We start from the raw sequence: 26,836 nt of genomic DNA, 5'->3' as shown, positions 1-26,836 counted from the left end.
TCAGGAATTATGAGCAGTAAAGGGAAGAACGAGAATTGTGAAATCAGGAGCGTGGTCGCGAGCTATCCTGCCGCTGGCTTTCAAAATGACGTCTCGAAATTGCTTCAAAGGTTTGTGGCTACGAAGAGTATCAGGTTTCAAGAATTTTTACGTGTGTGGAGAGCGACAAACTTCACTTTTGTGCTGCTGGGTAGAAACGGATTGCGCGAGCAGCGGGAATTCTTAGAGGAAGCTTTCCGAATCCTTTTAAAATTCATAATGCCCCCGTACAATCTGCAAGTTCGCGTCGGTGGGGTCTACACGTTTTATTCGTTGTATTACACCCAACCTATGAAGAACAAAACAAAAATTCGTATGCCTCTGTCGTGTTGGCGGAGTTTTTGCGAGCTGGAGAAAGAAATCAAGGAACACCTGCACTTGGACGCCGCGTACATTATCCGCAAGTTGAAGTGCGACCGAGCTTTCTTTTTTTGCGCATACCCGTCCATGCTTTCCGTAGACGAAGCTTACGTGATGAACGGCATGCAGCCAAATGCGAGCGAACAGATAGCGGCTTCCACCAGTATTTACGAGGAGACGGATCCGTTATCTCAAGTTCTCGAAGACGACACGTTTGGCCAGTTGGAAGCCGTGCACGATAAATACATCCAGCTGAAACACAGCTTCAATTTAGCTCAATCCGGCGAAGGTAGCAACCCCGCCTCTTTAAATTTGATCAAAGCGGACTTTGACAAGGAACTTGTTGACATGATCAATCCGCCAAAGGCGATGTATGACGTCAGCAATTCACTGCCAAATATTGAATCCCAATCACAATCAGACTCAGACTGCGCGGAGAGAGCCATTCATATCAAGGCCTTGAAACAGTCGGCGCTAGCATCGTCCGTAACAGTACCTAACCAGAAACCAAAGCGAGGGCGTCCTCCCACGAAAATTAAGACACAGAAAAAGGAATTGCTTACCGATACTGGCCTGATTGTTCGGAAAAGAGGCCGACCGCGCACGTTACCGCCATCTATGAACGTTCCTGGTGTTACAAACAATTTAGCCAACAATTATGACGATATAGAGCATGGCCTGAAATTGTCAAAACGCGACTATGACGATGTTCCAGGTTCTTGTAAAATATTGCCCGCTATTTGTTCATCAGAAACAGCAAATGGCGACGATAATGTGTCGAGCGGATAAATTTTACGTTTGTTTGCTATTGCATTAATGGTATATTCTCGTTGATTCGACTTTCCCTACTTTTTATGTACTGCATGGTGAAAATGATTGTTTGAAGAATACCCCAAGGGCATTTTCTTAAGTCACACCTCTTCGCCTCACCACTGAAATTTTTTGCTGCTGTCTCCACCAATTGCTAGGTTAGTCATATGCTTGCTGTCGCTGCTTGTTCGAGTAGGCAGCTTCTACATTCAGATTATAATGTGTTGATTTGCTGACAGTTCGGAAAAAAGTGATGTGACTGCTCAGTAGCTGAATTTTGGTATGTTTTGTGTTTTCTAATGGACAAGTTTGATTAAATCACTCCCTGATTGAACAAGAAGCTTGATGAGATGTAGGTGACTTAACTTGGGAGTAATTAACCACTACGGTAACATACTTGAGTGCCGAGGCTGTGCAACTAAAAGTGTATCGTTGCTTGGTCCGCTTCTTGCATCGAAAGTTTTGTTAATGTATCTTGTCCTGACAACCTTGTCTGCTCGATTTTTTTTGGTAACTCTCGTTCATAACTTTTTTTCAGACTAAAATCGATGTCCATGCTACTATTCTTAGAATGAGAAAAAATGGTGCTGAAACAAGTGAACAGAAACGTTGGGGAGTAGCGGACGCAAAAGTGAACATCGCAGCGCTGTTGAACGACCCTCGAAAGGCCCGACGTGATTACGACCTCTTCACAAAGACATGGGGCGAGGGTTTTCGCGACCTTCCTAGCAAATTACCGGTTCCCGAGCGGCACCCGACGCCTCAAATATCTTGGAATAGTTTCTCAAATTACCTCGGCCAAACAAGGGACAAATTTATTCGGCATCAGAGCCAAGTTTTGCCCACCGATAAGGATAAGAGCCTGAACGAACTGCAAGAATCAGCAAGATGGCAAGATTCCTCTACTAAATATACCAGTAATAAATCATACCAAAATCAGCATCATGCGGACATAAAAGCAGCCGCGAAACATGCATTGATCAGTGTGCCAAAGATATTCCTGATGCCTAGTTTTCAGTTGGACGACAAGAACACATTTGTGTCTGTTATGAATCTAGACGAGCAGCAACATAAAAATCGCGATCACAATATTCGCACGTCATCGAAACTATTACAAGAAAAACTAAGTCACTATTTAGATATTGTAGAGGTAGCAATAGTAAAACAGATATCTGCTCGTTCCGATGCTTTTTTCGACGAGATGGTGTCGCAGGAGAATCTAAACGAACATCTCAAAAAACTTTCGGCGCAAGTTCGCCTCATGCGAGACAAGATGGCCGTCACTAAATTGCAGATGAGCCAAAAATTCTCGAAAGTCCTGCACCTCAAATCGAAGTTGAGAAACAAGGAGGCGCTATTAGAAACGCTTCATATTATGAGTTCCGTGCATCAAGCCCAACCGACGATACAGCTGCTCTTGTCAACAAACGAATACTCTGGCGCTTTTGACTTGATCGAAACTACACAACAAGTTTTAAAAGAGGAGCTGGCAGGAATACATTGTTTCCGTCATCTGAGCTCGCAATTGTTAGAAATTGAGAAAGTTATAAGTCATATGATGAAAGATGAACTATCGAAGTGCATTCAATCTGAACTACAGAGACCACTGAGTGAAGGTTACTGCACTGTAAATCCAAATCATTTAATATCCATCGCGCTCGGATTACTAAGACGTAGACAACTGGTGTTTTTAGAGGAATTTCACGAAGGAATCAAAATATCGGTAAAAGCCGCCATCAAAATGACAGTAATGGACGCCGTAACTATATCGGAAGGACCCACAATCGAATCTGACAATGATGATTCCCACGGTAATGTAAACGGCGGTGAAGCGTCTCCTCAGAAAGTTGAGACATTGGCGGAAAGAATGAGAAAACTCACTTTCGACGAGTGGTTTGAAATGTTGACAAATGTCTTTGACAATATGAACATTTTCCTTCAAAGAATCAAATCTTTTTTAACTGTCATTGTCACTGTAGTGCAAATGTCGTCCGCCGAATTTGCAGACGATTCGAATAAATCAAATGGAATTAATCAAGAGGACATGCCTACGGCAGGTGCAAAGACTCTTTGTGATAATGACTCCAATCGTGATGTCATCAATCATATTCACGATGAAATCGGTGATGTCATCGACGACATGGATCAATATGAAATGAGATTAATGGAGGCGGCGCGCTCCTCGACGCAAATTGTAGGAAACGAAGAGGAAAGTATGAACACGGATACACCGTCATCTGCGGAAGATGGTGTCGAAAATCATTCGGATAGCGGTGCGTCGGACCCTAATCAGTTTTTGAGCATGGAAGAACATAACCAACTAATGCTGCTTGTTTGTCAGAGCATGCTTTGGGCAGCGGACTTCTGCCACGATCGATGTGCGAAGCTTATAATCGCGAAAAATAAGAACTCGTCGCTAGACAAACTGGGGGCGAAAGAATTTCTTTCTTACTTGCAATTGGTTAAAAAATATGTGGCCGACACCGAGGTCGCGCTGTTCGAACTTTCAAATGAAGCTAATAATTTTAACAGTGATAACAGATATTTCTCAGACTACCTGAAATCAAGTTTCGGCAATACCGTCGAGAGCAACAGCCCGCTGAGGGGAGTCTTGCAGTCTCACGTGTCGATATACATTGGTAGATTTCACGAGGAGAGACGGAATAAACTGTCGCTTATCATTGACAACGAAAATTGGAAGCAAGCCGAAGTGCCGACGGAAATATCGAGAATGTTCAAAGAACTGTTTTCGTTCAACACAGTCGGATCGAAGTCCGAGAATCAGGACGTCGCGATGTCGTCTACTCTGACGATTGATGGCGTGCGATTTTGTGTGGTCGGGACTGTGCTTCTTCTCTTCAAAATTGTCGCGGATTATATACGATGTGCCAATGACCTTCCGACTTCTGTGCCTGACCTCGCGTCGCGTGTTTCCGAACTATTGACGTATTTTAACTCTCGAACGTGCCAACTTGTTTTAGGAGCGGGCGCTTTGAAAACCGTAGGCCTCAAAACTATTTCCACTAAGAATCTCGGGCTGGCGTCGAGATGTTTGCAATTGGTGTTGCATCTAATTCCGTCTTTGAAGTCCATTTTCGAATCCAAAATGGAATCGAATTTCGTTCTAAAAATAGCAAAAACCCACCAGAAGGGACTGAGATGCTTCGATCACGTCTCGAAGGCGTACATTGACCACATCGCCGAAATCGACAGTAAGTTGATCAGTATATTGGACTGCGTTATCGAATCGTATTTGCTGAAATGGCAAGTAAAGGCGCCCGTGCCGTCGAAAGAGGTGCGGATGATATCTCGTCAGATAGTCAAGTTGCACGAGACCATATACGACCTGTTACCGGGGGAGCAAATACGGCGAATTTTGCTGGAAACGCACCACAAATTCCAGCTGCGTCTGAAATTGAAACTGAAACAGTACGATGTCAAAAATGACGGAGGCCCGAAATTCGGCCTGGTAATGTCGGACATTGCGTTCTATCAAAAGAGTTTATTGGCACTTGGAGTTCTGACTGATGACGACTTGAATATAGAGTCTGTGTGGCGTTAATCGCGCGGTACCAATACCTTAGTTGAAATTTCCACAGTCTTATGTACCATAGATTGTACCTGGGTGTGCTATCGGGCTCCAAGTAGTTTCTGAAATCATTATTGTGTTTTGACTTCTTTCAAAAGTGCTATCGACCAATTTTTGTTCATTTATATTGAGGATTGCTTTGCCTATGTCTTATGCATAATATATCTATTTTATGAAGTCTAGCGAATTCAAATAAACACGCCTACTTGAATGAATTGTGGAGTTAGTGTTACACCTCTAAGATATATTTTCAAGTTCAAGTTTGTTCATAAAATTTCATCACTTCAAAACATCACAAGACTCCGGTACAATGAATGATAGGAAGATGCTTGCCTTTTATATTCTCTGCTCTGCTTTTCATTCAGTGTGCATGCCTCTTCTATACATCGCGTAGGCCAAGGTGGATGTCTGATCTCTACTCCAAGTGGTTTCGACACCTACCTATCTTTAATCAATCAGGTTTATTAATATTTTCATCGCTTCAAAAGAACACAAGACTGCAATACAATGAAAAGAGAGGAACGCGTCGAAACAACTTGGAGTAGCCTTTAAGATCAGACACCCACCGAAGACGCATGCACACTTGATGAAAAGTAATGCAGAGAATATAAGATGCAAGCGACAAAATGAGTTGGCATGTGGCGGAGGGCGAGGTCGATGTTTGGTCGTGGTCCGGTAATCCTGATGACTGGCTACCTGGCTAGTATTCATTTAGAAGAAATTGCTTGTATTTCGACTTGAATGCGGGCATGCTCGACGACTGTCGGATAGCCGGCGAGATGCTGTTCCACAATTGGGGTCCGGCATATTTGATTGAGCAATGCGTTTTCTTGTATTCGGTCCTGATCATATGGTAGTTGTTCTTCGTTGACGCGCGTGTGCTGTAGGCTACTTGTGCGCTTTTTTCTCCGAGGTGAAGTAGTCGTTGAAGTTTGAGACACATTGACCGCAATGGAGCTGATACATAAACTTGGCAATTTCTAGCTTCCTCATATCTTCTAAGTTTAGAACACCAAAACTTTTGAGAAGCGATTTATCAGTTGCACATCCAGGCCCCCATGGGGCTTTGGCAATGATACCGATGATCCGATGTTGAAGTTCTTGCAGTGGGTCAATTGTATTCTTGCAGGCAGCACCCCAACAGAGAATTCCGTATTGTAACTTTGATAGGAATAGAGTGTTGAAGAGTATCAACAGCACGCTGACTGGCAGAGTGCAGCTAATAAGGCGGCGAAATAGACCGCATACCTTCGATAGTTGTGGTTTGAGTGATTGTATGTAACTCTTCCAGGACATGTCCGAATCCAGTAAAACACCAAGGTAATTGTCATTTTTAGTGTTGGAAATTGGTTGGCCAGCGATGTCAACGGTTAGGTTATCGCACGAGTTCACGACCAATAATTGGGATTTTGCAGCGTTAACTTTTCATTGTATCGCAGTTTTGTGGTGTTTTGAAATGATGAAAGTATTGATAAAACTGATTGATTGATTGATTAGGAGTAGTCTTTGAGATCAGACATCATACTGTTGTGATGGAATGGATTTTCTATTCAACAGTGACATGTGGTGCCGAATTTGAAGCCCACTATTTTGTTTCCAGGCTCGCTTTCAATGAGCCAATAGCATGACGGTGAGGTTTTATTTGTCCACCTGCAAATCAGAGCTGTCACAGTGTCTTGCAGCTTTATGAATCAATCATATCGACTTTCTTCTTGATATATCCCGTCATTCAAGATCAGGATTCTTTTATCAATATTGGTAGGGTTACCATACGTCCTCTTTTACGAGGATTTGTCCTCTCTTTTGACATTTTTGAAAGTGTCCTCGGAGGACGCCCACATGTCCTCTTTTTTGAGAATTTTGGTTAAATATAGGGTAAAATTCGACTGAGATACAGTAAATCAGCACTGATGAACGCTGCGGCGGCTATTTCGCAGCTGGGCTGGAAAGTAGACCTTTAGTCAAACCGACCACGGAGTGCACAAAATTCACCTCCGGTATTGCAAGTCTGAAAATTTTGAAAAAGTGTCCTTCTTTCAGGCTTCCAATCCAAAATCTGGTAACCCTAAATAATGGAAGATATTCGGCTGGTCAAAACAGCGTACACGTCAGAAAACGAAACCTTTTTAGTCAACGTGTTCCGAGTCAGCTTTGTGATCACAATAGAGCTATAATGACTGTGACTGCCTGACAGTCTCCATGGAAAAGGGTCGTTATTTCCTCGGAGTACTTGACCCAATGAACATGTAGCTGTCTTCAGGGCTTACACTCTGCAGCAATGGAGTCGAGTCGTTGTTACAATCATCAGCTCATTCACAAGGAAGTAGTTTGATCAGAGTCGCGTACGACAATGGTTTGATGCGTCGAATACATAAGAACAATGCTAGACATCTATTCAGGCATATATGTGTATATATCCCAGATGAATAGGGCATTAAAATTATTTGAAGTTCTTTGAGTCGATGAAATCATACCATAGATAACTAACCTACGTAGGTTAGTTATCTAATCATACCGTTAGTTTTTCGCAATCGACGAAAGCGGACAAGACAAAAGTTGTTGAATCACGTGACTGTGACTATATCGTCATTGTTTGGTTAGATAGCTTTCGATCCCTGGATTGTTCACTCGAGAAGCTCAGCTTTTCGGCGTTATCGCAACGTCTGGAAGCCTACTTACCGCACCCGCCGAAGACGGTTAGCTGAAATATATCATAACGATGCAGGGAAGCGTTTGTGCGTATTCTATAAAGCAGCTACAGAGGGAAGGTCGTGTTAATATAAATGATGTTGTATACTGCTTTTTTTATTATGTATATCAGCCGTACGGAGGTTATTGATATGGACGAGCCATTACGTCGAGTGAAATAGAATGACTACGCGCCAGCAAGCTTGAAAGTAACAGCGAAAGGACATGTCTTGGACATCATGGATGTCGAAAAACTGTATATGCGAAGCTTCTGCAAACATTACACACACACTCATAGTATTTTTCGGGATAACTAGGCCTATATATGCTTTCCATCTTGGGCAATGGTCATATCGTCATGAAAGTGCAGCCAGAGCCAGTGCAGGTATAGCAAGCACAGCTTTATTGTCTGTAATAGCCAAATTCCATAAATAATGTATTTAAAGGAAAAAACTACTGTAACAAAAAATTAATGTAACACCGCTGAAAACTCTACAGTCTATTAGGACTCATTAGGCCACTGCCTGCATATTCTCAGTATGAATGGGGTAACCCTAAAAGGAGGGAACGCGGAAACTGCGGAACTCGCGGAAATGGCCCCTAAAACGCGGAAACTGCGGAAAAAGCGGGAAACCTCGATTCCTAAAGCGCTGAAATAGAGGAAAACGCGGAACAGTCGGTCATTGACCTTTATATATCACACAGTAGGCACTAAAACGAGGAAACAGCGGAACGCGGGACAGTCGGTCATCGAGGTGGGATATTAGGGTTAGGGAGGTGGGATATTAGGGTTAGGGGAGGTGGGATATTAGGGTTGGGGGAGGTGGGATATTAGGGTTGGGGGAGGTGGCATATTAGGGTTAGGGGAGGTGGGATATTAGAGTTGGGGGAGGTGGGATATTAGGGTTGGGGGAGGTGGGATATTAGGGTTGGGGGAGTTGGGATATTAGGGTTGGGGGAGGTGGCATATTAGGGTTGGGGGAGGTGGGATATTAGGGTTAGGGGAGGTGGGATATTAGGGTTAGGAGAGGTGGGATATTAGGGATAGGGAGGGTTAGCTTAGGGTTAGGTTAGGGTTATGATTAGGGTTAGGGGAGGTGGGATATTAGGGTTAGGGGAGGTGGAATATTAGGGTTGAGGGAGAGGGTGATGTTAGGACAGGCGGGATATAGGGTTGGGGAGAGGGGGATGTTAGGGTTGGAGAAGAGGGTTAGGGTCATGATATCCCACCTCCCCTAACCCTAACCTAACCCTAAGCTAACCCTAACCCCTAACCCTAATACCCTACCTCCCCTAATCCTAACCCCTAACCCTAATATCCCACCTCCCCTAACCCTAATATTCCACCTCCCCTAACCCTAATATCCCACTAACCCTAATCATAACCCTAACCTAACACCCTAATCCTAACCTAACCCTAACATCCCCCTCTCCCCCAACCCTAATATCTCCCCTCTCCTCAACCCTAATATCCCCCTCACGTAACCCTAATATACCCCCTCCGCCAACCCTAATCCGTCTCTCCCAAGGAAAAAACAATTTATTTTGACGTTTATAAATTTTTGTATCGTAAAACGAAGAAGCGCCATCAACTATTACGACAGTTCTCTGCCATTTATGAGTCCTACTTCGCCTCACTCTAACATTGGTGTCCCGCAGTTTCGTCGTTTTTGACTTTAGAGTTCCTCTATGAGATCTATAAATGTCAATGACCGACTGTCCCGCGTTCCGCCTTTTCCGCTGTTTCCTCGTTTTAGTGGCTACTTTAGAGGTCAATGACTGACTGTTCCGCGTTCCGCGTTTTCCTCTGTTTCAGCGCTTTAGGAATCGAGGTTTCCTGCAGTTTCCGCGTTTTAGGGGCCATCTCCGCGAGTTCCGCGTTTTCCGCAGTTTCCGCGGTCCCTCCTTTTAGGGTTACCCGTATGAATGCACTCATTATTAGTAATTATAGTTTGAAAAATGGTCATGTCAGACAGGTGATTGTATATCTGGGTTGCCCCGTGTTGTAATCTCGGTATATTTAGCATAATATATTTGCTGTGCGAAGCCAAGGCGGTTCTCACCGCAACACCTGTCGGCTGTCGACCTGTGTGTACCATAGAATCTTATGTGTACACGAGATAACGATTCCATATCGGCTGTTCATTCATAAATTGACTTGCAATTCATGGACGTCGTCACATTGATCTCATGTCGTTTATTCAATGAAAAATATGAAAATGTCTCACTGGTACATTTCATGTAGGCTAATCCGTTGACAATTTAGCTGCTCTTCTCTTTTCATCAAATTTGCTTGAAAAATTGTGGAAATAGTACACGTGCAGAAAAGTTGCTTATATTCTCAGAGCAAATACCTGCGTTACATTTGGTGCTTTTTAACGGTTGCAAGCGAAGCACTTCTATACTGTTTTCCAAGACTTTCACTATTGGGTGCCCTGTGCCCACAAACTAACAACACTTCTGAGAGGACCGGATATAATGCTGTTAGCGCCGTGATCTACTCCTAGAAAGTAGCCTAACAGTATATGGACAAAACCTTGCTTAATTGTAAGTTGCAGCTAAAGATAGCTATCACTGGCACATATTTTTTCAACACCCATTTGCAACCCATTGTGCTCATGTACTAAAATAATACTCCTTAGATGCTCGTGTTTGTAGTGTCTACTTCCTAATAACGTTTTTTGTAACAATAACATCCCTTCGATACTTTTGCTATCGCTATACTGTACTCACCACTTGCTAGGTAATTGCCGTGTAACGAATATTGTGCAATTTTAATATCAAAGGTAGGCTACCAATGCAGCCAAACGGGGTGTTTGGTGGAAAGCTATATAGGTTGGTTCTTTTGTTTGTGGCCGACTTACAAGAGACTGATTATTCAAACATGAAGCCATCATAATTATACAGTATAGAATGTAGCATAGTATTATGATATATATCTATGTTTATCATTATTATAGTTATAAATTGAACAAATTCATCTTTCCTTCACTGTAAGAGAATCACACGGAAAGGGAGTGGGGGAATCGTTTCGAAATGTATGAAGATTAAACCCGCCCATGTCTCGGGTTACTTGATGTTAACCTGATGATATGTTATAATTGAAAATGTCATACGAAGGATTGATTATTTATTGGAGCAACTTATTTTGCAAACTTTACGAACTGACCGTGGCCATGATGAACATTGCCTTGAAAAATAACTTCTATTCTGAATATCCTGTAGGCTTGCGGCAGGGCAGGATGTGTGCATTTTATTCTTATGGTAACCTGTAAACTAATATGGGCCTAAGTTGTGTGGAACTGAAAAAAATAACCACAAAGAATTTATATATTCTTTTCCTCAAGTGAATTAGTAGGGTGGTTAAGGTTTGAAGAGCTTCAATTGTAATCTGACCGAGTTATGGCAATTAGCAATCTTTCATAAGACGCCTCTTTACAGAACTAAGTTATTTGTTTGTTACATTACAAGTAAGATGTGCTGTTGATTTTTACACTATATAAAGGCCAGTTTACGTGGTGAACTGGTGACACATTAAGCTCTTGGCTTCATCTCCTAGTTGCCTGCAGTGTGTCTTACTTGGGTTATTCATTTTCTTGAGCCTTGTTGTCACGTCTACTTGCAGCTGGTATGTACGGAACATGATTTTTTGTTGGCACACAATTTACTTCATCAGAAATGAAGGTACTATGGCAACCCAGTAATTTTCCAGCTTTGGGGTTTACACATTGCTCTATTTATGAATTTACTTGCAAAATATATCCCCACTACTGCTATTTCGTCTCTAGAATTCATTTTACATAACCAGTCCATATCCACAATCTCCCAGTGATAACAATAATATTGTAGTGAAAGTTATACTGGGCTTGTTAATATATTTCTATACAGAAGATTGTTGGTCAGCAAATGTAGTATTAATTCTATTTGTGGATGCTGGTGTGGATGTTATTTAATACCTTACGTTTCTTTGTCAATAGTCTTATTGGATATATGGAGCATTCATTTCTAAGCTTGGTACCAACTTTTCACATTTGCTGTAATTTGGTATGAATATGAGTCTGCTTCCTTATCTCTTAGCATTTAAAACTGACAATAAATGTCATGTTTATTAGCGTCATGCCAAGCACTTTATCATCTTGGCAAATACATTGTTGTCAAGGTTTCTAGATCAATATGTGATACACCCTTGAGAACGACCTTTGTCTACTGAAAAGGTAACTGGTTTGGTAGCCTGTGTTCTTTTATTGAGTGATCAGTCCAAGGAATGTAAACTATTTCATGTACGGTAGTTTTCAAAGTAATGCCTCCAGGGTGTTGCTAGTGATGGAAATGTCAATGCGAGTGTATCCTGTGTAAGTGTTATCACCTTTGGAAGGTTGTAATAAAACAGTTATGTCATGAAGTGGTGCTGGATTATATTGCTAGAAAGTGCCGCACCTCTTTATCAAGTTGAGCAGAGGGATATATCATTCAATGTTGACCATGCATAGCTACACAAGTATTGCCAAGGATACCTTTTATGCGCTAGATTTGATACTTATCTTGTTGCTTGGAACTTCCTATTGATTTGTTTATGACGCGGTATTGACTGCAGTTTCGCAATGCTACTTTCTGTTCTCATAATCGATCAGGCATCAAATGGTTGTCTGATCTGCCAGTTTTTATTTCTCTTATTGAAAGTTTCTTGAATAACTATTCCTTAGCTCATGCATATGTTATACGTTGGTTTAATTTGATGTTGTGTTATGTGTGCTTCAAGTGCTTGTCTTGAATACCATTTATTTATATTGATACTTGTGTGGGTAAAGATGAAAACTACTTGGTATTGATTATTTTTTTTCCATTGGTTTACATTACAAAGGAAATAAAACAGCCAGTATGCTTGTGAGTCAAATTGTAGATTAGTCACTCATGAACTGCTATGAACAGCGAATGTTCTTTGATAAGGATTAATAATATGACCCCTGAAAGCCTGTCATAAAATGTAGATGTCTTTTAATGAAATCAGCTATGATTTTCATGTTTAGTAGCTGTGAAAAGGGATAGGTTGAGGTAGGGAGAGTATTTAAAGCTTAAAATGGGCAGGATGATTGCTTGGTTTAATTCCTTGCTAATCCTGTCATATCAATGATATCATGCATATGATTTATTGTTATTACATTTGAATGCAACATGTTTTTCTCTTCTTTGGTACAGTTATTAAATTTTCATTTAATATATCATAGATTACTATTATTGTCCCGGGTCTATCGATGTTTTGTTGATTCCACCATCGACTTAATTGGATTTTAGAGGAAAATCAATTTCATTCGATCAACACACGTGTCTCATTATTGCAATTCGATGAAAGTGACAGAGATGGCAGATTGCGATAAATTTCGAAGTGATTTTTCAAGTGCACAAGAAGAGTTGGAATATTGGAGAAATCAGGCGCATCACTTCAAAAAAGTGTGAGTTTGTTGGAAATAGTTGTATTATGTGCATTTATTAACACGTGTACTCTGAACCTGCAACTGGTGAATCGAAAATTGCATATAGAATTACTGTTGTTGCCCTAGAAATGTGGGTTTCAATCAGCTTCAAGGCAACGACAATCTCAAATTATTATTGTTATTTTTGTTTGTCCCGTATTCTGTCTTGCTGTAGAATTTCAATGTTGGGCCTATAATCGACGTTGAGTGGAAAGTTATATCAAGTTCACTGGATTGTCAAAGTTCCTCTCAAAGTGTAATATTATAGGATCAGTTATGTAGCTGGGTTATCTAGAGATCTCCTAGATCCCTGGATATAAGGGTTCATATAATAGCCTAGCTAGACGACAGCGCATGAGCTCAATGAACTGTTACCAGGACTAAGATAAATGTATCTTGAGCTTGATTTAATTCAGTTAATTTGTGCGTATATAATTCAACAATCAGACCTGCTTTTATAAGGCTACCAATATACGATCTACCGACGGCCGAGTTGAGTATGGTTGAACTTATGCGCTATGTCATTATGAGAAACAATTGAGAAAAATACATACTTATTTGTCATAGATGTCGAGAGGTGGAAGACGAGCTAACAGAGTTTAAAGAATCCAGTAAAGATTTGGAGAAGGAGCTCGAATCCATGCTGGAAATGAATGAAGAGGAATTAAAAGATATGCGACAGAGAAACGCCAAACTTACCTCCGAATGTGAATCATTACGGGTATGCATTTTGTATCTTTGACCGATTGCAACTGTTGCAGTTTTGAATCAGGATTATGAGAGTATTATCAGAATTGATAAGTTGCAAGATGAAATAATGGTACTGTTTGTGAAACAGCGTTGTCGCATTCTGAACTGAAGCCGATGTAATATATTCAATTATTCATTTATCCTTTCTAGGTAATTCTTTTGATAACTTGATTTTACACGATCTTTGATTGTCAATACATAATAATATGATAGCACTGACTCACAGTGGATATACTACTGATATATATACAAAACGCGCTTCACGCTGGTCGCACTGAAGGAGTTGGTGTTGTTTCTTTTTTGCAGGAAAAACTTGAAGCACAGCAAGAAGAAAGCTATATGCAATTAACAGAACTTGAAAATCAACTAAGCGTCGCAAATGCCATGAAAACGGAAAACGCAAAATACATTCGTGAACTCGAACAAACTAATGACGATTTAGAAAGAACAAATAGGTATGGACTCTATTGGCATTACTACGGTTTGCCATGCCATTTTCTCTATTCTAAATATGATTACTGGGTGGGACTGTTTAAATTGATTACTAGGTGTACACACTTGCAGTGCTGTAGTGTATAGTGAAGTCGCACCCTAGAAATTAGATAAGCCATCCTGTTTACTTGGTATTTTACGTTCAAGGTGAGATCGGTGTTGAATGTGTTTTGGTGTTACGTTATAGAGCCTGTCTGGTATTTAGTTTTGTACATTGCCTCATACCCTGCCTATGATTACTGACTAGTTTGATTGCATCAATGGTAGTAGTATGCCAGTAGTGTGTTGATGTGAATAGAATCGTACAATATTCACCAAAGGGAATTCATACAGGGCCACTATTGTAACGATTGAAGATTTTGAACAACGTTTAAATCATGCGATTGAAAGAAACGCGTTTCTCGAAAGTGAGCTCGACGAAAAGCAGGAACTGTCTGTCACGGTCCAGCGGTTACGAGACGAGGCCAGAGGTCAGAACGATGTTACTGTGTTTTTATTTCACTTTTCACCATTGCATTGATTTAATCTCGGCTATCTGCAATTCATAACATTTTCAGGATAAGTAGTCCTCTTTATAGCATGTCCTGCTAAACCTTGATAGCAAATATGGTATCAAACACCCCCTAAGCCCCTCCTACTCTCGACAAAAGAGTTGGATTTGTTCATTGCACACACAAAACTACAATGCATGGACTTTTTAGGTCAGAGACGCAACTCTGTATTGATTCCAGGACTGACAGTCATTTGTATAAGGCAATTGCAAATCTTCGTACTTCATTTTGGTCCGAAATGTGCTTAAAGCTTCATTATCCTTGTTTTGCATGCGTTTGAATGTATTTTCATGACTCAATAAATTAATGTCCCTGGTCAATTAATATCTTCGTTGATTAATTGGTTAGTTGCGTGAAAAACGCAATAAATTGCTTGACATTAACAATGAACATCTACAGAGACCGTTGGTGACCATTACCTATCGAATGCGTCTGGTACGATAGCAAATGACAAGATCACATGACCGCGTATTGATCTATCCGACTTTGGTGCATTAATAGAATAGAGCTATTTACTTTTTTCCGCTAACAGTTTTCTACAGTTCATATAACGCCATCTTTTACTCTCAGAATCGGCTAGTTTGTAGGTTGTGATATTAGCATCAACTTTTTTCGAAACTAACGAGCCTTGCTGATGCTTTTAGGCCAGCATCTGTACCGTTTCATATTACATGATAAGATTGTATGGCAATATATTAGCAGATAGTTTAATCCAAAAATGCTGATAACGCTGCTTTATCTGGTGCCTCTACTCTTGTTATTGCTATCGATAAGTACTACCTTGGATGGTTTTAACCAAGTGTGAATGGCATCACATATTGTCTATGTATTTGGTTGTTACACTGGTTGTTGGTTAGTATGACGGCAAACATTAAAGTGACACTGTTCTGTTCTGTCAAAGTATCAGCCGAACTCATCCCTTACTAACGTGAAGCTTACTGGTATCTATTTACAACTCTACATACTACCGCAGATTTGAGTCAAGAGCTCGCCGTTCGACAGAAAAAAGAAATCCCAACAGACCAAACCAACGTAAAAGTGGAGCCTGTGAGTATCGCGAGTTGCTAATTTGACTTTGACGGATCGAAAGCCTTGAGCGGCCTTTGTAATTATTCAAGGCTTGCCAGGCTCTGTGTACCGTGTTCTGAATTTTGGCTGGTCAAGTGATGCGATTCGATTTGCCATTCTTCAGATTATACAAGCGTTATGTCAGGAATAAATTATATTTACACTACTACATAAAAATACCTAATTCTCTTGTGTATCTCCAGGGTTTCCGTACCATACTATGTCTCGCGCTTGTCATTATTTCGAAGGGCGATGTCTGATAAAACTATGTAGCTTTTACTTTTAAGTTTGTGATATGCAGGCAGTGGGCCTAGCTGCGTTTTACTCTAGCCCAAGAGATTTACTTACAGAATGATCACTTTCTGCAGAGTACTCCCACGAAACCGACCACCCTGCCAGTATTATCGAGACAAGCGAGCGGCAATTCGCTGTCAGCGGTCCGGGTCAGTAATTTGTCGACGCCGTCAACACCGACTCGGGAGCCGAACGGTGAGTTACCGCCGAACGCGTCCGTGCATGATAGCGGTTGTAGTGCGTGCCAGCCTGGTGTCTGCGTGGTCTTGTAACTGGTTGGCGTCATTTTTCCGTGGGAACTGCTGGAAATTGAATGTGAATGGTTGAATTGTGGTTCAACGATGATTCATGCTGATCGCTCGGGTCTTGCGAACTGAATCGAGTGTTTAATGGAATTGGAAGATCAAATTTTACGTCTTGGTGTTGCGATAGTTATCTCGTCATGCTATCTCGTCACGCATAGTATCGTGTAATTATGATTACGTTCAGAGATTAATGAACGTTTGAGATATCCTTGTTTCCCCGTGTCTAACGTCCTAAAAACGTACTCCCAACACTTTTTTGAAAACTTCCGCCACGTAGCATGTATCTGCATGACTATCTACCAGAAATTGCTGAAAATCCAGAGATTCAACTCATAATGCTGGAATGGAATGGAAAATATGGGCGTCTAATCAGTTTTTATGATACACCATAGCTTAACTTACCGTCGTATGCACAATTGGTTAGCGTTCGGTCCAGCTACGACAGACTAAGTGATGCTTGCCATGGCAACGCTGATCGATATTGCCAGGGCAGCAGTGGCTTTTGTTGCTAATAAAGTCATTCAAAAATATTGGTGTGCAGACTTTTTCTGGTGTATTAATAAATTTGTTCCAATGGAATCCAAGCGATCTGCGTTCTATAGGAATGATCCCTCAAGATAAGGGACCATCTCATTGTTGTATACCTGTATGTGTATACGATGACTGTGGAGCTGTTTCTGATTTGGCTAAGCACAATGAATGTGCCTAGCCTAATGAGTAATGACCCTTCCTCCCATTCCAAGGAATTCAGTGTGGTGGCGTGAATCGAAGAACTCACCGGAACTTCTAGGAGGGATAGGTACTAGGTCAGGGGTGTCAAACATACGGCCCGCGGGCCGCATCCTGCTGCCAGGCGCTTTCATCCGGCCCGCAAAGCCATTGTGAGCAGATTGGAAAGTAGTTTTACTTTCCAGCACATTTCTAACAAATGTTGAAATGTTGAAATGTTTAGTAGGAAATACTTCCATCAAATGATCCCGCAAGACAGGAAATGCAACATATAACCACCCGTGAGTGGTGTTGTAGTTTCACTCTACTCACCATTACAAACAATTCGGCGACATTGACACCCAATTCCGAGATGGCAAAAATTGCACACTGGATTTCTCCACCAAAGAGTAGTTTTTCATAGCAGCGAAAACGATAGTTCAAAATCGTTATATGCTGGTTAAATGAAGAATATTATTATTATAGTTACAAAAAATACATATCAAGTATCCGAGATCACAGTGCTATATTATACTTCTGACTCAAAAGTTCCCGGCCTCCATAGAAACCCGTATCGCGATTTCACGATGGCCTGTTGAACCAAATCCGAACGTCCACGTTTCGGTTAATGTCTCTTGTATTCCCCACAACGAATACGCAAGGCTAACGGCAGATTACGCCAAAAATAAATGGACCATTGAAATATGCTAAAGATAACTTATATCGCCGTAATAGCCTCTGTTTCAGTGGTGTGTTGCTGCATTCAACTGGTCAATCATTGTAGTTAGCCAATTCCGCGAATAATGGTGTTGCTATAATAGAATCCCTGCGGTTCCTAATAAAATAAAATGCTCTATGATATAGTATTCAAGTGAGAGTCATTGGAGTTCGAGGTAACATGGAATCAGTTATCTGGTACAGCCCACGAGCTGGCTGAATTTTTCAATCCGGCCCGCGACGCTAGTTGAGTTTGACACCCCTGTACAAGGTAGTCGCAGAAATTATAATACTACTCCGACTCGTGTCTCTTCAATTGAATTGAGTGGCCAAACACGCCTGTACTTACTGTATCATTCCTGCTGCCGTAAACCCTGCCATATCATATGTCCGTGCTTGAGGAAAGTTGACCCCCACTTGAAAGGCGTGAAGGTGATTATACTTTGCTAGCATTTGTGTTGATGAAGTATCCTGCAATCTTCACCTCGTTTTCATTTATTTTAAAGGCCCTGTAGTGTGTTTCGGAGCACTTCACGGTCTGTGGCCGGGTGAAGGCAAAGCCCCTTACGATTTTATGCTGGCTGGGTGATATCGTTGTTGGATTCGCTGCCGGAATTAATTTTTTGTTGTGATATCCGCAGTGTCGGTGTTAGCATGATTGCTGTGAGAGAAAGGTCGACGATAACTAACATCACTAAATTAAGTGTTTCGCTCTCGAAAAGTCGACCATCCCCGGAGAATCTTGAGATCTAGGCAATATTCTGACTTTCATGTAAAAAATAGGTTGCTGGTAGATATTCTTGATTGTTAAAATTTTTATGAAGGTTTATTAAGTCGGCTATTAAGGGCCCGGGTCCCTTAGCCCTGGTACTCATTTCATCGATGCTACAAAATAAAAGAATCCACCGTGTATTTCATATTGACAATTCGAAGTCCTACTCGGAGCTTAGTAATACTTTGTTTTTGCCCTGCCCTGTGGCAAACTCCGATTCTGCAGGTATTCTTCGATGCCGAAGACGTGACAACGTGCATGATTTGTCGCATGATATGCTCTGTGTATTACGATCATATGCACGGCTCGTATGTCATTTATCTCGGAAAGAGGTTGAAACATCTGGTTTCAACGATAAAAAATTGTTGTAAGGACAATTTTTTGCATGTCGTACCAATTTTACTAAAAAGCAACGAATCTACTCCTGCTTTGACCTATAGATCTTCCTTCCTTTTCAACAATTTGAACAGGGCTAGTTCACAGCAAGCAATGTTTGTCGATCGAAATTGGAATGGACTGTTGCTATGCAACTTGTCGGTTAATTTACGACTGTCCTATATAGATACGAGAGTCATTCGTACATATATACTGATATATTGCATTTCAATGGCGTGGGCTCCGGTAATGTGTTTCACATAAAACTTCTCGAGTACATATCCCCAAAAGCACTTAAACCAGGAACAAGGGTTCCTGCCAGCCTGAGCAAACATGTAACAGCAACCGCAAACAGACACTCCTATCTTTGTGAAGATATAGGTTAAAAATTACAAGGGCGTATTATTTTCACCGGGTCATTTTCAAACACAACCTCATTTGAATATTTGAAGTCGAGCAGTCTACTGTAGTTGTGAATGTGATTGAATGAATAAAGTTAGCCTGGTTGTAGAATTGGATAGGAAACTGTAGAGAGGTTACGATGATCAGATGTTTGCAATAACAAAAGTATAAACGACGGCAAGCAAACAATGTGATTAGCTTTTAGTTTCCAAGCAGGATACAATATATTCAAACTACGATACTGATCTAAGACATTTCCAATTCACTGCTCAGTCTAGATACGTCACCAAAACACATCAATCACTGAATGAATAGTTTGGTTTTGGATATGTCCTACACAAGTACGATGAACTACGAAGTGTCAAAGTTTGAAAGCCAGATTTCGCGTAAATTTGTGACTAGCAGCATATCCTGGTCTGGTTAAGATAAAAATGGCATTAAATCGAAAAAGACATTGGTGTAAGGATATGAGTATGGCATTCGTGTGTCTTGTACGCTATTACCACGTGTCTCGGGGTATGAGGCCGGCTAATGGGTATTGCGTGATTATAGCGTTGGAGATCCTAATGACTTCATTTTTTGATAGTGCAGTGTCTAAAATTTAGCTTGCACTTTGTAAATGACATTAGAAATTGCATAAGTGAATCATTATTAAGAATCAGATTGTTTAAATCATGTCTATATTGCTGCATAAATGAAAGAGTGGAAACTTTACTAAATCAACGTGGCACGTCATACTATTTGGATCTGCACTATTTACACCCTGATATTGTCTGTGTAATGTATCGTCTGTGTGTCTGTAGTTTCGTTCTCCGTGTCAATAGCCGCTTGGAAAGGTGCGGGTCCCTTCATCGTGTCGTGCACTGGTAGTTTGTCTATTTGCTCCGTCCATCTTGCAGCAAATGGGTGGAGCAAGCGGGCTCACGACTTTCGGACTTGCGTTACGCGGTGGTGCTGTTTTTGTAACAAGGATTGAGGCGACGACCCATCGTGTCGTGTGAGAAGATGACGCTGCCGCACATGTGTAGTAGGATCATATTTCTTTTCACATGCATCCAAGTTAGACGGTAGCCGGCAGTGTCAATCCAGCACGCATTCTTTTGTTACAAATTGTAGTGTTTTAGATCATCCGTAGTCGGGTGTTAGTGTATGTGTGTGTTGTATCAGTCCCGCCTTTTTAGGGTTGCCGACTCTGTATCAATCTATATCCCGATTTGTAGAAAAAGGTTTCTTCAGTGGAAAAGCTTTTTTTGACAAAGCACCATAGCTTGGTGGTTGCACCTCTGGTCTCGCCGAGGAGGGGTGTGGGGCTCGATTCCTGCCAGTTGTCTTCTATAACCCAGCCGTGTGTGGAGTAAAACCAGTGCCTGTCCCAAGCCTGAGTAAATGGGTAAAACTTCGGCAATCTTCTGTCTCGTTTTAATATCAAGTGGGCTAGAAGATGATTTCCTGTTAAATTTTGTGAAATCCACTAGAGACAACATTGTTGATTATGTCTTTTATGGCCTGCTTGATAGGTTTGATCTGTTTTTCTGGCAACTGCTGAATATATTCATTATAAAGTAAGATCGGCACGGCACCCCTAGATTGGACTCGTAACTGCCATTGTACTATATATACCTTTTACAGCCTTTAACTAGTGGGACATGATACAATGCATGACACTTCATTCAAAGTCATTCTTGATGTTTTGTGCTTCATAACTTCTGATTCGTCACCAATGTCTGTTTGTTTTTAGTTCTTTGACCTCACCTATTTCTCTATTTTGGACATGGTTTTCAGTCGTAATTTGTTAACAACCAACAACCATCTTTCTGATACTTATTGGTTGTGGATTGCCGTAAACTGTGAATTATTTTTGTGTGATTTTTCATCTCATAGCTCTCGCGTTGCCACTTACTTTGTGCATCAGGCGTCCATCAGCTGTATTTGCGATTATTATCTAAATGGGTAGGCAAGATAGTGCCTAACAGCTTTAGTTCGGAATCCAAGCACTAGTAGTACAGTAAAAGCATTGTAGTATTGTTATGTGTTAATATTGCATTCCCAATCTGGGAAATCCAATCCCGGGCTCTAACACACCAACAAACTACCGAACTACATCACTTTTCTATGGGTTCGTACACACCGACAAACTGTATCAAACTACAGTGCTTGTCTATGGGTTGACTTATATGTCATCAAGTATAACAACTCACTAAGACTCTTTACCAGACCAGCGGGAGGTATCCAGACCGCCTCATGGCGCTGGTAAAACATCGCACCCACGCTCGTTAGTAAAATATGAATGACAGTAAGCTGTGGTGTTTCAGAATGCTCAATTCATACGATTAGCCTACGCTCTTATTAATTCTGAGTCATTTAATAATCTGATGTCTTGATTAATCTCTAATTGACACAGCATGTATGGTGCACCGAAGTTGCTCATCAGTTCATTTGATTTTGACGCTTTATTGACCGATGCTTTTTTCGTTTGACGTGTGCTGCGTGTAGCTGGCAATAACGGCCAATCTGAAAGGAACTAATTACCTTGATTGAATCCATGCGAAATTATCTGACCCTTGCTCTGTTTCGTCAGATGGAAGACGGAGAATTGTAGGATTGCGTTATTTGTCCGCACACCGAATTCCGTGCATCTGGTATACACGTTAATTAGGTCAGATTATGCTTCTTTCGTGGGTATTATCCTTGTGAAATTTCTGTAACAAGCTCATAGACAGCTGCTCACAGCGACATTTCAAAAGCATCAATTATTATCGCTGTCCAATTTGATTCTAATGTCTGTTTGTGAGACATGGTGCAAGTATACGGGATCTATGCTAAGAATTGGCTGTTTTGTCATGGTTACTTGGACGGTCCGCTCTTACCTTGTCAGAGAGAACTGCGTTTAAATGCGAAAGTCCCAGTTGCTCCATACTTTTATAGCCTGTGCGATGCATTTGGAATGATGCGTAGATGCTTGCTGAAAATCTTTAATTTAATTGAACAATGATAACACTACGCTGCCTACATGCTTTTTCAGCTTTATCTGTTGCGTGAAAATTAATCGCAACACTGATGCACTAACCATCATTGATGCTGTGTTACTTATCCTTTTTTTATTGTGCTTTCTTTGTGCAGTATCCTATTCCGAAAGAGTGTAATTGCTAATTGGTAATACATTGCCGGAACCGTATATAGGTGAAAGGGTCATCACATGCAGTGGACTCTATGATTTCGTATCCCTTCACTATGACCCTATTATATCTTTGATTCATCATTTCTCTATCGTTGCTTCTCGTATTTGGTAACTAAGAAATAAACTTGATTATGGAATTTAGTAATTATTCTATTTTCATTTCTTCTCGTATTAAGTATGATATCCAAGAAATGAACTTGATTGATTACTGAATTATGTAATTTAGCCGCTGCTTATCACCAGCCTCCTAATAATATGATCCGGCTCCCGTCCACAACAGTCGTCAGAACGTGCAAGCGACCTTGTTTATTTTAGGGAGCTTCGCAAATGGAACGACATCAAAAGCACCTCCTCTCACCCCTTCAGCCCGCATCTCCGCCTTGAACATTGTCGGGGAGCTGCTGCGTAAAGTTGGGGTAAACACCTTCCTTTTTATTACAAGCCTAACCCGACCAACATCATAATTTAGAGCCGATGCTTATATCAACGTTAAATGTTATTTTCTGCCACAATCAAAATGTGACACATTATGATCAGAACTTTTAATTAGCGTCGGTAGTTTAAAAACCGTATCCTGTATACCAGGGGCAACTTTTCTAGTCGTCAGGCCAGGTATAGGAATATGAAGTAGGCTACTTGGCTGGCCGGATTCCTGAATCGATTAATCGTGTATTTATCCACCTACACATGAAACAAATCGTATATAATGTTAACTTTAATCGTGAAGCATTGAAACCAGTAGCAGTAATCAAAGAAGGTAATGTACTTCAATAGCTGTTGACGAAGTTGATGAGACATATGTGGTCGATCAAAGTTGTCAACAAGTTCATTGAAGTCTGGCAGCATGCTGGTTGTGGTTGTACATACTACAAACCCTTAGTAAAGACTGTACGCGAACATAAGTTAGATTGGAACGCCGCTTTCTCTTGTTAATGTTCCTGGTCGGAAATGTTTGCTCGCAAAGGTATGAAGACCCGGGCCGTGGGGAACATCATGTAAGACCGGAAGCTGTCCGTTAACCGCTCAAAATCCCGTCGCGGGCCGTATGTTGCCTGCCCCTGCTGTATACAATTGATTTATTTGGGATAAAACTCTACCCGAGCAAGAAGTCACTACTACCAGTCCGATAGGCATACTTGTAGTAGGCCCCCCTACTAGTTGAGAATTGTGACATCTCTGCGTTTTCACCACCTACCGTAGGCTAGAGGTGATCACAGTAGTCATTGTTGGTACTCGAGTAAATGTAGCAATTTCCAAGACGTGCCAAAACGATTTCAAATGGAAGTCGAAAATGAAGAATTGAAAAGTGCTCGATTCAGCAGATTCATAAAGCAGATTTTGTCGAGACTTCACATACTTTTAATAATTGATTGAAGGTGGCTGCATTCGAAATTGCTGGATGATTCTAATACTGACATTGCGGATTCCTGCCATTTTTGAAAATATGTTCAGTTCCGTCACACACGGGCTATTTCTCGTAGTTGTTTATGGCAATTTCTCTTGTCAACATGATGGGAACATATCCCCGAAATTACTTTTTACTTGAATAGTGAGCAGTTTTGCATGAAAAACTTACGAAGGGGAAGTAATAAAAAACATGACCTTTGAGTAAGTAGCGCAAATAGGCTAGACCTGCATGAGCACTCCAAAAAAGCACAAGCGATTCGTTACCCCCTGTGTGATGGAAACAAGTCCCGAAACCTATTGCTACTTTACGAAATCCTAACTTCAAAGAGTAAGCAGTGAGCAGTTTGTCATAGAAACTATAGAGTAGACGTGGAAGTAGTCAAAAATTCAACTACTTGGGCAAATAGGCAAAACCGGCTTAGCAACCCAAAAAAGTAGAAGTGCTTCGTTACTGACCATCTCTACCGAATGCCCGCTCGCATGAAATAGCTGTAGAGAGAAAGCAAAGATAAGCCACTTTTTCGATATTTAAACGCAGCTCAAAGAGTAATGCCTTCTGAGGATCGATTTTGGTGCCGATGGAAAGCCAGTGATCTGTACTAGTTATGACCTTGTGCTGAGTTACATTGAACAACATACTCCTGGATTTCTTGGCCCTCTTAAATCTTTCATCAAATGTCTCAACTTACCCCTATGCGAGGGTAAGATGAGACACACTGTGTTCAAGATGAGACACCAAGCAATTCTTGCACATTACACCACCAATTCATCCCAAATGATGAAGCAACTAGCGACATCACGAATTGAGTATAGTAATCATGAATTAGTACATCGTATACGAATTTAAATGACATCGAAAACAAATTATCAGTGGAATCCTGCAACAATAAGAGTTCCGCTATTATTTTGTCTTGTAATGTCACATGTGGTCAACTACCAGATGAATAAACTATTATGTGTGATGTGAACAGTAAATTTTTGATATTGTGAGTCTTTCGATGGAAAAGTCCTCCGATACCCATGTCTCAACTTACCCCATGGCTTTGTCTCATCTTACCCCAGCACCTCCATTATTGCATGAACTTCGATATAAATATTTCTGTCTATCACTTTTTCAGAGGTAAGTGCATGAATCCACTGCTAATATTGCATGCCGTGTTATAATATGAAATATTATGATCGGTATGTCGTGACAAACATGAATCCACATAACTTACACAAACTGTAAAAATATATATTTTTAGGCATTTTTCTGCCTAACCTCAAATCTGTTAGCCTTTTTAATATGGTAGGACAATAGAATGATATTATGCGAACTGGGAACAACATAGTTGAAGGAATCTGTCCATTAGAAAAATTGTTCGCTGAAAAAATTGCATGTCTCATCTTTGCCTCGTCTCCCCTGCAATTGACTGGAGTTGACCGATACCGATATTTGTGCCGGGCTCTAGTTTTTACGACTTTCCGACAAGATTTTGACACATTTGCGTATTTTGAAGGCGTTGGAAACGAAGTTGTCGTCATGTCGAAACTACGTTCGGGAATCGCCGCAGAAAAGCGTCAGGTCGGTTTCAAGGCTGGAGTCGAGCGACAGGGAGAAGAACGGGCGAAGGTGGGTAAAATAGAGGTGTTAGTAAGCTCATAACGAGCAGATGAGGTGGAAGCTGTCGGCGTTGCGAGTGAAGTTGACGTTACGCTTAAAATTCCTTCTTAATAACAAGTAGAAGTAGTCATTTCCTAGAAATTTTAAAACTCTTCGATTAGTTTCAGGAAGTACATTTGTTCAAGGATTTTATCAACATGGTACCTCTGTTCTTTCGCCGTGGCCTTATCACACCTAAAAAATGAGTGAAAATTTCAATTTTACCGGACATACCGTTGGTATTTTCTTTTACTGGGAAAATGTTCAATTGTGTTTTGCTCCATCGTAACATTTCGTTCTATCGTTTCGTCATCAACCGGAAGTTTGTAACTCCAGCATCTAGATCTGTATTTTGCTAATTTACGTCTTGCCGGGAGCCTAGGTACATCATGTTCTGAATTACTGAACCTCACAACAATCTTCAGAAAAAAATTTAGCAACATGTTGGACTGTCTTAATACTGCCTAAAACAGATGTTAGGTATTTTGCTTACAGCATAGTGACAACTAGCAACTGAAAATTCCATGGTGATGGGGGTAGCCCTTCGTGAGATAGCGCTGTAGAGGCTCTAGTCCCCTTAATGATTGTATATTATCTTTTCTCGACAACATCGGCTCTCACTACTGCTACTACTACGCATCTATTCATGGTTGATAGAATTCGTGATAGTGCCTGTGCTTGAACTTGAATGACATCGACAAATATCATGAATATAGCTACCTGACAATGTTCAACTGAAGGGCGATACTGCCACACTCGTCATCAGCGAGTTGATTTCCCTGCCGTTTTGCAGCGCTGGTGGAAAAAGCACCTCCATGAAGATCAGTGTTTAACGAGACATTGTAAGCAAGCGAAACCGTCCGTCTGGCGTTGCACGCCACGAGACGCATTCAAACGGGCATCCCGGGTGTGGAAATGCGTACGCCGGGACGCCTGTCCCCAAGTGTCTACATCTCATGCAAAGCATTCATATCTGTAAATTGCCGTTCCTAATATTTATTTCGGCCGCCGGGATCGATGAAAGGCTGCTGTCGAAAAGCAGGAATTTGATCTTGAATTGAATTGCTCAGTACGTCGCGTGTGTCTGTTGGAATTCCCGTATGGGATGTCTTCATCGTAAATATGTCGATCGACTGCTGGTTGATTTTGTGATTTGATGCGCCGCCTCAGTGATACCAACTTTATGTCTTGAGTAATAAAAAGTAGTTGATGTATGAA

The 26,836-nt window shown here is 41.1% G+C and overlaps 4 protein-coding genes across 9 annotated transcripts in view; 3 read left to right on the top strand and 1 right to left on the bottom strand.

Annotated features, from left to right (window-relative positions):
- Positions 1-26,836, bottom strand: part of LOC145442220 (alpha-tocopherol transfer protein-like) — a 234,018-nt gene that overhangs the window by 195,014 nt on the left and 12,168 nt on the right. The gene's annotated exons all lie outside the window — the stretch shown is intronic.
- Positions 10-1,746, top strand: LOC145442208 (snRNA-activating protein complex subunit 1-like). The gene has a single exon (XM_080320109.1). It carries the CDS (start codon positions 10-12, stop codon positions 1,186-1,188), a length of 1,179 nt encoding a protein of 392 aa, XP_080176235.1. The 3' UTR covers positions 1,189-1,746.
- Positions 1,779-5,013, top strand: LOC145442202 (vacuolar protein sorting-associated protein 54-like). The gene has a single exon (XM_080320102.1). It carries the CDS (start codon positions 1,781-1,783, stop codon positions 4,769-4,771), a length of 2,991 nt encoding a protein of 996 aa, XP_080176228.1. The 5' UTR covers positions 1,779-1,780; the 3' UTR covers positions 4,772-5,013.
- On the top strand, positions 12,316-26,836 carry LOC145442213 (nuclear distribution protein nudE-like 1-B). Of its 4 annotated transcripts, none has more exons than XR_013915973.1 (9): positions 12,316-12,936; positions 13,525-13,678; positions 14,014-14,162; positions 14,533-14,669; positions 15,724-15,797; positions 16,187-16,307; positions 20,291-20,418; positions 21,970-22,047; positions 22,885-22,954. XR_013915973.1 is itself a non-coding variant. In XM_080320117.1 (9 exons), exons 1-9 carry the CDS (start codon positions 12,830-12,832, stop codon positions 26,449-26,451), a joined length of 996 nt encoding a protein of 331 aa, XP_080176243.1. In that variant the 5' UTR covers positions 12,331-12,829; the 3' UTR covers positions 26,452-26,836. The 4 variants fall into 4 exon arrangements, 2 of the variants coding, with proteins under 2 accessions (XP_080176242.1, XP_080176243.1); XM_080320117.1 differs by lacking the exons at positions 20,291-20,418; positions 21,970-22,047 and adding exons at positions 25,476-25,588; positions 26,412-26,836 and having other exon boundaries at positions 12,331-12,936; positions 22,885-22,985; XR_013915972.1 differs by lacking the exon at positions 21,970-22,047 and having other exon boundaries at positions 12,317-12,936.

Source organism: Botryllus schlosseri, chromosome 7 (assembly GCF_051294905.1).
Source record: "Botryllus schlosseri isolate E-star chromosome 7, Bs_hap1, whole genome shotgun sequence".
In the NCBI taxonomy this organism is placed as follows: Eukaryota; Metazoa; Chordata; class Ascidiacea; order Stolidobranchia; family Styelidae; genus Botryllus; species Botryllus schlosseri.
The sequence above is the reverse complement of the archived record's forward strand: the minus strand, read 5'-3'. Positions and strand labels throughout refer to the sequence as shown.